The sequence below is a fragment of the Sinocyclocheilus anshuiensis genome, unplaced genomic scaffold, assembly GCF_001515605.1.
Source record: "Sinocyclocheilus anshuiensis isolate Anshui unplaced genomic scaffold, SAMN03320099.WGS_v1.1 scaffold369, whole genome shotgun sequence".
Lineage (NCBI taxonomy): Eukaryota > Metazoa > Chordata > Actinopteri > Cypriniformes > Cyprinidae > Sinocyclocheilus > Sinocyclocheilus anshuiensis.
The window spans coordinates 1,824,134-1,835,313 of record NW_015540935.1 but is presented as its reverse complement, the minus strand read 5'-3'; the positions used below and the strand labels follow the sequence as shown (position 1 = coordinate 1,835,313).

General features: G+C 39.1%; 1 protein-coding gene across 1 annotated transcript; it reads right to left on the bottom strand.

Moving 5' to 3' along the window:
• Positions 1-7,328: 7,328 nt before the first annotated feature.
• LOC107689573 (ras-related protein Rab-39A-like) lies at positions 7,329-9,909 on the bottom strand. Its single transcript, XM_016487594.1, has 2 exons — positions 9,566-9,909; positions 7,329-8,108 (listed from the first exon to the last, which is right to left on the bottom strand). Exons 1-2 carry the CDS (start codon positions 9,778-9,780, stop codon positions 7,682-7,684), a joined length of 642 nt encoding a protein of 213 aa, XP_016343080.1. The 5' UTR covers positions 9,781-9,909; the 3' UTR covers positions 7,329-7,681.
• Positions 9,910-11,180: the final 1,271 nt, after the last annotated feature.

The window sequence follows — 11,180 nt, the reverse complement described above, 5'->3', positions numbered from 1 at the left end:
TAACTTGCTAGAATATCTTAGAGGTCAAATATTAATTCTACTGTAAGTGTCTTTCATATTGCTTTTGTGCGTGAGAGAATGCATATAACTTATAGAGCAGACCATGATATCTATTCCAGACAGAAAAATCATAAACAATGTGCCAAAGCAATTATTTTCTAAAATAAGTGTTGTAGCATAACTCGCTTGTAGCTCGTTTTCACTGCGAAAGAAAAGAGGTGTCATTTGTGTAGTAAAGACGTTTTGCTCGCGAGTTATTAATCCGGAAAAGTCAATCTGTGAATATCTTGCCAACTTTCAAAGTCAGGCGCTGCTGCTTTGTTTACTGCGGTTGCCGGGGAAACTGTCGAAAAGCGCCACCTGCTGGCAGAGATTGAATGTGCATTTTTCAATAAGCCCTTCTGCTCTTTGTTCAGACCAAAGCCAAAAACGACCCTTATTTTCATGCAGAAAACATGCAGTTATAAATGTGAACTGCGCTGGATTGACAAGAAGATAATGAATTATAAAACTCTAAAGATATAGCCTACACTAAGATATATTTGTGTTCATATATTCATATACTAAATGAATATAATTGTTTGATAATTGTTTAAATTAATATAAAAAATAATATAATATAATATAAAAATGGTTACTTTTGACTCCGCCCAACCCATAGCCCCACCCCCTTTCCCGTATTTTTAAGTAGGTATAACTGCAGATCTCCAAAATGGGGCGTGAACTCCAAAAGTGGGCAGAACCAAGGGACAGGTTTGGTTTGCTAAATTTTGTTGTGACCATATCATATTAACTTATGGGAATGTGATATATCTTGGCCAAAAAATATTATTTTGAGGCCATAAGATAATTTCGTCAAAATAAGCATAATAATCCTTATCTTGTGGCCATGAGTAAAACAGACCTGTATTAATAGAGCAATGTGCAATAAACAGAAAGAACCTGATTGATGAAACAATACTTTATTTTAAAATAGGAGTGACATAAAAATATGACATAAATGACACATAAATATGTCATAAATAAAAGGAATCTAAACCACATACTTTAAGGGATTATTTAAAGCATATTTCACCCAAAAATTTAAATTAAGTCATTTATTCACCCTTGTGTTGTTCTAATGTCATATGCCCTTCTTTCTTTTTCAAAAAAATAAAAAATAACAAATAAAAAGTTCTGCTCGTGCTTGTCCATACAAGTAGGTATAACTGCAGACCGGAGATCTCCAAAATGGGGAGTGAACTCCAAAAGTGGGCATAACCTCCAAAATGGGGCGGGGTCTCCTCGCGCAAAGACTTTCACCATTGGCTCTGGCTCCGGCCAATTGTTATTGACTTACATTTCAAAATAAAACTATAAATGTAACATTGTTTCTAGTTCATCTAAAATAAAGTATGCTATATAAGTAAATATTCTCTGTGAGAGCAGAGCCCAAAGCTCGTGGCCAGTGGTGTTCGGACTGGAGTTTGAACCTCTGCTTCATGATGTAAACGGGAATCACCCACGAGCTCTCCCGCAAGCCGTCCCAGCCTACTAGGGGGTTAGTGACGCTGGGTGTAACTAAAAAGGTGCCATTGTCCGGTGAGGTCCGGTTGGGGAGTTACGGAACGAGCTCTTATCGCATAATTTTATTAACTGTTTATCTCCTGAACTGCATCTTTCTTTACCACGCTATTCAGCGCCAATCCCACCGTGCAGTCAATCTCACTGGTTAAGGTTAGGGTCAGGTGTGGGGTAGGTTTAGGGGTTAGCATTTTTTGTAGCATAATGTAGGAAATCAACACTTTAATTGGCACAACCAATAAAATCTTTAGAATCAGCTGTGGGGCGGAGTTTGCACTGAAGGTTATTGGGGGGGCAAATTGCGCATGCGTGTCATGTGCCTGTCTGACAATGGGAGGAAGCCACGCCCCGTTTTGGAGTTCCCACCCCCATTTGGAGATCTCCGGGCTGCAGTTATACCCTTCTCCGTATTTTGGTATCCAACTGTTGACAGGTATGGTTAAATATGACGTAAATATGATGATTTATGCCCCGATTTTCACTCGCCACAGTTTTGTGGAAATCGTCGAAAAATGCCTGAAATTATTCACGTGAGTGACAATCGCGTACTAGTGTGTGTTATCAAAGACGAGATCTGAGAGAAGCGCAGATGCCCGTGATATATTTGGCATGCTAAATATCTGGACTTGGGAAGGGCGTATCGATACGAACAGTACGATACTGATGTGAGTATCGAAAGTATCGATACTCAAGTAAAAACTATCAACACTAAGGTGTTTGTTTGTTTTTTACAATAAATGTAATGCGTACGATATGCACTGAATTAGACAAATAACCTATGTTAGCAAAAAATTCTGTAGGACAGAACTATTTTCCTGCTCATCTGAACGTACGCAAATACTGTAAGACAGAACCAATCAAACACAGAGCGTCCGCTCACTGCTGACTCCGCATTCCCAGCTTTTGAGAATCGCAGTCCAGAACAATTCTTATCAGAGGACAGAAAAACGTGTTTGAGTTTTTTCACAATAAACAAATTGAAGTTGTAGCCTATAGTTTGTGCAATTTTATTTTTTTAAATTGAACGTTAAAAAAAGTGCATATTGATAATGTTCTATTCTCTAACTTATGTTAATATAAATCATACACTGTCAGAATAAAAAGGTTGCATTTCATGGGTGCCACAGCCTGTCACTGGCAGTCCCTTATGAAAATGAACCATGGTTACTATACAGTGACCATAGTTCAACTATACTATTTGTAGATTTCCATGGTTACCACTACAGTAAACATATTTTAACCCCATGTAAACAAAAACATAATCTTGTTTAAGGTGTACTGAATGTTAAATACCTTTCAAATATAATGATACATCGGTAAAGGAAAATAAAGGTAAAAGGAATAAACGCCTGTCTCTCGCGTTATCTTACATTATTTCCTGTATCAATTATTGCATGTTTGTTTGTGAAACGTAGTTTGTAGACCAGACAGAGTTGTCTGTGATTCTTCCAATTGAAAAGTTGTGTAATGTGTGATCCGCTGTTGCTGATCCATCATGTAGTGTACACACAACACAACAAACACTAGGTGCTACCTGGCATTATATAGTGCTCTATTTGAGGGGACAGTTGTTTGCAGTGGTGTCTGAAACCAGAGTAATGTAGAGAATAGTGAATGAGGGGATAGGGGACGATTTCAGATACAGCCTGAGCCTATAAAGAAGAACAATGCAAATTTGGACACTCCCAGTTCACTTGCTGTTATAACGATGTAACCTGAAGAAAGAATCACAAAAGAAGTCGAAATGAACAGATGGTACATTTTCACAATGGTGAAATCATATTGAACTGCTTATCTTTTACACACACACACACACACACACACACACACACTCACTCACTCACTCACTCACACACACACACACACTCACTCACTCACTCACTCACACACACACACACACTCACTCACTCACTCACTCACACACACACACACACTCACTCACTCACTCACTCACACACACACACACACTCACTCACTCACTCACTCACACACACACACACACTCACTCACTCACTCACTCACACACACACACACACTCACTCACTCACTCACTCACACACACACACACACTCACTCACTCACTCACTCACACACACACACACACTCACTCACTCACTCACTCACACACACACACACACTCACTCACTCACTCACTCACACACACACACACACTCACTCACTCACTCACTCACACACACACACACACTCACTCACTCACTCACTCACACACACACACACACTCACTCACTCACTCACTCACACACACACACACACTCACTCACTCACTCACTCACACACACACACACACTCACTCACTCACTCACTCACACACACACACACACTCACTCACTCACTCACTCACACACACACACACACTCACTCACTCACTCACTCACACACACACACACACTCACTCACTCACTCACTCACACACACACACACACTCACTCACTCACTCACTCACACACACACACACACTCACTCACTCACTCACTCACACACACACACACACTCACTCACTCACTCACTCACACACACACACACACTCACTCACTCACTCACTCACACACACACACACACTCACTCACTCACTCACTCACACACACACACACACTCACTCACTCACTCACTCACACACACACACACACTCACTCACTCACTCACTCACACACACACACACACACACACACACACACACACACATACACCATACTGCAATAGATTATGAGAACACAAATTTTATTTAAACATAATGAATCTTATATGACATTTACCAAATCACAATGCAAATATATTGACATTTTACAATGCCCAGAGCTTGATGTACATCACCATTGGCTTTAGCATCCATTACAGTTGTTTAACCATTTAAAATGTGCAATACATTTCACTCTGCTCATCCACATCAGAGATGAGCCCTTAAAAAGGCCTGCACAGACATGTTTGTATGACTAGAATGGACAGTGAGTGACTAATGAAAGCCCTGTGGTTATAATGAGATGTTCTATTCTCTATCTATAATACACAATAAACTCACTTAATTTACACTAGCTATTTGATTTATTTCCCTGCAACCGATTTTCTTAAAATGGGGTCATAGAGCTGTTCTCTATTGAGCACCAGGGGGCGGTTACAATGTATTTGGCACCACCATTTCAACGATTTAGGGGGAATATACATTTATTAAAAAAAAATAAAATGCACTCATCTGTGAACTAGTACTCGAGAAGCAATGTGCAGTTATGCCATGAGTAAGTATTTCATTAATGCAGTTACCATAGTCAATTTGTGCAAAACCATTCAGTGACCATACAACAGCAGTGTGGTCACATATTTCAGTCCGTTCACTCCTTTATTTGAATATTCACACACACACTGCTTTATATATTGCAAAGGTAAAGCTAATTTAATCAACCCATCAGAATGTTAAATGCCATGTTCAGAAAATGCTTCCACAAGGCTTTTCACACTGCATTTGACTATTTTTACATTTTAAATTTAGCCTTGATCCAACACATTAACCTCCCTCGTTCTGGTTTATTCCCAATCCCTGTAAACTATTTATCCACAGCTCCCAACTTGAATAAAACTGCTCACACTTAGCCGATTGGTCAGTATGTTGTCAACAAAGTGTTCTCGTTGTGTTCATGGTCTGATTTTCCTTCTGTAATTGCCATGTCTCAACCAAAGCAGTTATGTTACAGCATGAATTACTACACTTGATTAAGTAAAAAAACTGTACAGATAAACCCTGTGTCTTGTAAGTTCTAGTGTTGGACGAGAAGTTGGAGTTATTTTCATTTCATTGTGAAAGTTTAGTTTCTGCAGCCTCATCCACGTCTATTTTAATTTTTTACCATTATAGCTGTGATGTGGACGTCCCTATTTTTCTAGAAATATAATGATTAATAAAACTTCATAGTTGTTGTTATTGTTCACGGTGTGAACTTCCAGTAAGTCTATGTGATATATTTTTTTTCACCTGTTATATGGCCACTAAGTGTAAACTACAGCAGGTGGTGCTGTCATCCGCTCTTTTAGTTCAGATGGGTGAAGTACATAAATCTACAGTCTTGCTAATCCTGCAATCCAACATATAGAGTACTGTGTGCATTGAGCATGTTTTCTTCTTCTCTACAGCTGTTTCAATCTCTAGTGAGCTCAAAGTATACTTCAAGTGTACACTAGAGTATGCGTACAGTGAGTGTGTCATAAATTTCATCATCAGCATAGTACAAGCATAGCCAGATTGCACAGGTGGCAATACTCCAATGTTCTCCAATACTAAGTTTTCACATCAAAACTGTTGATACTTTTGGTGTAAGGCCACATCTGAACCAATGGAACTTCATAAGTGACTCATTTGTTGTAGACTTGTTTGTTGTGATACTGAAATAAGCACACAAATGCATGCACAAATATTGGGTAAAATAGTCAATTTAATTAGACACATATTTTCCAGTATTGAATGAGATGTATTAGAAGGCAGCATAATGTTGCTGACTATCTTTTGGAACAGCCTTTGTGTCAGGATTCAGGAATGTATCTATTATGCTGTCTAGGTTGGCAGATTACTAGATTTCAGAACAGAGCATATGAGACACGATTATGCTTCTTTGTATATGTAAACTTTTAGAGAATGCATACTACACGTCAAAATATTACTCAACCATGGGCAAGGTGGCATTTTACAATAGGTTGCATGCACGGTTAGTTCTTGAATTATTACAGTATTTTGCCTCTGTGCATATAATAATGTTTGCTGACTTTGGGCTGTAACAAACAAAATGGTATTAAGTAGTAATGGATTGCTGAATAATGTGCGAAATCACGTTTGCAGTCCCAGCGATCACTCAGAGAGGAGGTTTAGGGTGTTTACACGACAACGATCTACTACTTAACGGAAGAGTTTTTCCTTTGCATTTTTGAAATGTTTTGTGTACAGACGAGAGGGTTGTAAAAACGATTCCCGTTGACACGGATCCACAAAAACTACTAAAAACGCTGTATTATGCATGTCAGTGATGGCACTTTGTAAAGAAACGCATACATGCTTACGTAATATGCATGCGCATAACGTCACCATTTTCACAAATTTGCTAAGTTTCCAAAAACGTACACTTTGAAGCCGCTGACATGTAAATAAACGGCCTTGTTCATTTTCTCATATTCTTCTTAAAAACGAAAAATTGGAGTTTTGTGGCTTTCAGTCCGTTTCTTTTATGGATATACATGGCATTTATGTGCTATGTGTACTCCTACAAACCTATAAAAACACATTTAACAGTATTTTGCTACTGGGAAAACAGAAAATGTCATGCTCTCAAATGCCCTTCTCCTAAAACCACCTGCTACTGACAGCCAGTAGGAAGTAGCAAATCATGGATCATGCCACTGACATAAATTAAAGGCTATTGGATTTTATTTTTTTTAAGGACAAGCCATTTGTCCATCTCCAGCTTCCTGTTTCAATAAGGAATGTCAACACAGGTAAGAAAACCATATAGTCAAGCCATGTTATGGGGTCTTTAAAGTCTTTAAGTGTAAATAAGATTGCAATCACTAGCTGTTCTCTCTAAATGTTAACTGTACACTGTAAAACAAATTCCGTAAAATTTATGGTAAAAAAAACGGCAGCTGTGGTTGCCGGAATTTTACCGTAAAAAATATGGTAGCAATGTTTTAAGTTTTACGGTTTTAACTTAAATATACAGTTAAATACCATAATTTCATTAACTGATATACATTTTTACAGTCTTTTACCGTTAAATTCACGGTCATTTTTTATAGTGTACCCTGGTTAAACGGAAAGGAACTATCCAAATAAACCGTATTAGCTCCAGAGGATGTGAAGTACAACTACACTCTAAAAACGTTTATCCGCAAGATTGCTGCAAACTTCACAACATGTGTGTGATCCCCAACAATGTGAAGCAGGGCCTGTCCATTCAAGCCCAAATATACTACACCTTTGAGTGGCTTGTGCCATTAACCTCAGACAGCAACAACGAGGTGAGTGCAGCGGTCCAGGCCTGAGGCAGTGACCATGATGCGACATGTTAGTGAAAGTGACGACCGACTGATACACAGGTGAGTGATTGCAGGTGGATCGTGGGAGTCAGCAGGTGCAGCTCTTTTCTCGCTCCGCCTCCTCCTCGGCGGGGTACAGAACTTTAGCGGTGAGGCCGCTCTTGACCCCGTCCCAGCCATCGCGCGTGGAGATCTCGCCCATCTTCATCAGCTCATAGATGTCCCGTGTGAGCAGCTGGAAAGCACGCTCCACGTTGCTGTTGCACTTGGCCGAAGTCTCCACGTAGCGGATGCCGAGCTCGGCCGCCAGCTGCTCCGCCTCGTCCCGCGTCACCTTGCGGTCGCGGCTCAGGTCGCTCTTGTGGCCGATGAGGATGTAGACCATGTGATGAGGCAGGATGTGCTCGCTGACCTCTCGGTGCCATTCTCGCACGTGATCGAAGGTCTTCCTGTTCGTCAGGTCGAAGACTAAGAGGCCGCCCACAGAGTTGCGATAGTAGGAAGTGGTGATAGACCTGACGGGATGAAGAAGACCATATTTTGAAGACTCTTATAATTATATGCACCAAATCACGTCCAGAGATTCTTAGATTCTTGCATCTGATTTTGAAAGAATATTCCGGGTTCCATACAAGTTAAGCTCAATTGACAGCATTTGTGGCATAATATTTTGATAACAACGGAAAATTATTTCAACTCATCCCTTGTTTTCTTAAAAAAAAGAAGCAAGGTTGCAGTGAATAGAAGTCATAGAAGTAAATGGGACCAATCTTTGGTGGATTTGAAAGCAGAAATGTGCAACCCGATCTCATGATGTAATATTAGGAGGTGGTGATTTTGTATCTCCACCTCAAATTTAATATATATATATATATATATATATATTACAGTTGTTGTTGAACCCATAATATTCGTTCAATACCCATTTTGTTACTTTGCATATTTAACCTGAAACCAGAAACCACTGAGGCACCAACTGTATTTAATTCATGGAATCTGGATATCTAGTGGGCACCTCAGTGTAATTAAATTGAAGGATGTATTTTGCGAGATGTAATGTCCAAATAACAAGAAATTACATTTCAAAAATGAAAAATCATTTAGGCTAATTCATATGATAGTTGCATTTACGAGATAAACTAACTATTGGGAAGATGCATAAATACATGTATCAGGACATTAAACTGCAAAAGAGTGTCTGTCCAGGAGGCTAGAAATGAATGCCTTCCTTATTTCTTTGTTTATTTTGTGACAATAGCACTGGCACACATTTAAGCAGTGTGTCCATCTATGCTACATAAGTTTTTGCATCTGAACTGGTGTGTTGTGTCTGACATTGGCCTAATCCATAAACTGTCCTTAATTAAATCAAGTTTAATTATATAGATCATATTCCTGAAACAAATTGTTGAGCAGAGAACTGTGTCCATTTTAACTTATCATATCATATGTGCAGTGTGATGTGTCTGATCAATAGAAAGGCTTTTCTGCCGGTTGATTTTTATTTGATGAACGGTTCTTTAAAGCATTGAGGATGGAGGTTTGTTTCTGAAGACGAGCGGTGCTTGGAAATATAGGGCAAACAGATCAGAGACAGCAGGATCTGAGCCCAGTGACAAAACTACGCCAAACACATGCTCATCACTGAATCCAAACAGGTGAGGCATGTGATGCTGGAACAAATCAATGAGATGAGCCCGTTTAACTCATTCATAAACGGTCGCAAGGCCTGTGAACGCCTTCCTGAACGGTAGGAACCCAGCAGGTGAATGACAGAATAGGCATGCACGTACAGAAAGATGATCATATACTACAGTACAGTAAAATACTGATATAAAGGGATAAATAACCATACTCTACACAATATTACTCAACCAATAACATCACAATATATATATATATATATATATAGTCCATAGCTCTGTGCATGCAGGCATCGCCAGCACGGAGAACATAATAACACAAGACTAACCTGAATCTCTCTTGTCCGGCGGTGTCCCATAGCTGTAGCTTGATTTTAACCCCGGGCTCGATGTCTAGTGAGCGGGCGTAGAAATCCACCCCGACCGTCGGGTCCGCCGCATCGCTGTAGACGCCGTCCGTGAACCGCTTGAGCAAAGATGATTTGCCCACCGTCGAGTCGCCCAGCAAAATGATCCTGAACTGATATTGCCATAAAGTATCCATGGCATGGCGAGTGCAGAGCTCCAGCCACAGGCTCAGAGACAAAGCAGGAGCGCTATCGGTGTTAACATTGAGTGACTGGAGAGGAGAGGACAGGACAGGAGAGCTGGATGTGCTGCAGTCATGTGATGCGCTCATGCTCACATCTCGACTCTATAACTAATGTGTAACTACAACAAATGGACTGAATTACCTTCATTCGAGATCTGCAGGAAGCGAAACCCGTTTCGCAAAATAACCCTATTTCCTTACATGTGGTTATATAATGCTGTTCCTGTTTTAGGTTATACGAGGAGGCCTACATCAGCGTTTGTGGGGTTATGTAATATGTATAAATGTGTATACTTATAAAGAAATAAGCCACAAGAAACAGTGAAATACAAGGATTGTAGTAGCTACTAGTAAACAGTGCGTGAAGCGGAGTAACGGGGGTAAAGTCCATGTAAAGCAAGACCTCTGGGGTTATTGCTCCTATAAAACAGCAATGCTAAAAAAAAACAAAGTGTTTAATAGTTAATTACATGTATGTTTAATAATAATCGGAGTGAACCATTCATCCTCCAGAAATAGTAGCCTGTAAGAATATCGTTTTTCAATAAAACATTATTAACCCTTGTTTTATTATTATTGTTGTTGTTGTTGTTGTTGTTATTATTATTATTATCCATATGTGGGTGTGTTGGTATGGATATAGAATCATTCATATAGGCTATGATGTATACATGTAGCCTATATATATATATATATATATATACACTGTAAAAAATGACTGTGAATTTAACGGTAAATGACTGTAAAAATGCTACAGTAAAAACCTGTTAAATGGTTAACGGTAAATTCCCCTACTATATACGGTGAAAAACTGTATTGGACATTACATGTATTGGACATAAATTTGACGGTAGTATACCGTTTTTGGAAGTGAAAAAGACCGTATAATTTACAGTGAATAACTGTAAAATGACATTCCCAGAATTCCCTGCGTTACATTTCAAATTTTATGTTTTTTTTGTTGAAATAACTGTTTCTTCTTAGTTGTTTCTTATCAGTTTTGTATATTAGGGTTGTGTGTTACACCTAAGACATTTACGGTAAAATACCGGCAGCTGTGGTTGCCAGAACTTCACCGTAAAAAAATATGGTAGCAACATTTTAGTTTTTACAGACTTGTCTGTTTTGAACCATTGTAATTAACTGACAACTACCAAAAACTAGTGGTGATGAGCAGTGTTGGGGAAAGTTACTTTTAAAAGTAATGCATTACAATATTGCGTTACTCCATAAAAAAAGTAACTAATCAAGTTACTTAGTTACTTTTTATGGATAGTAATGCGTTACGTTACTTTTGCGTTACTTTTTAAATCTGGGCAGGGCTTGCTTGTTTGTTTTTAAAATAAAAAAGT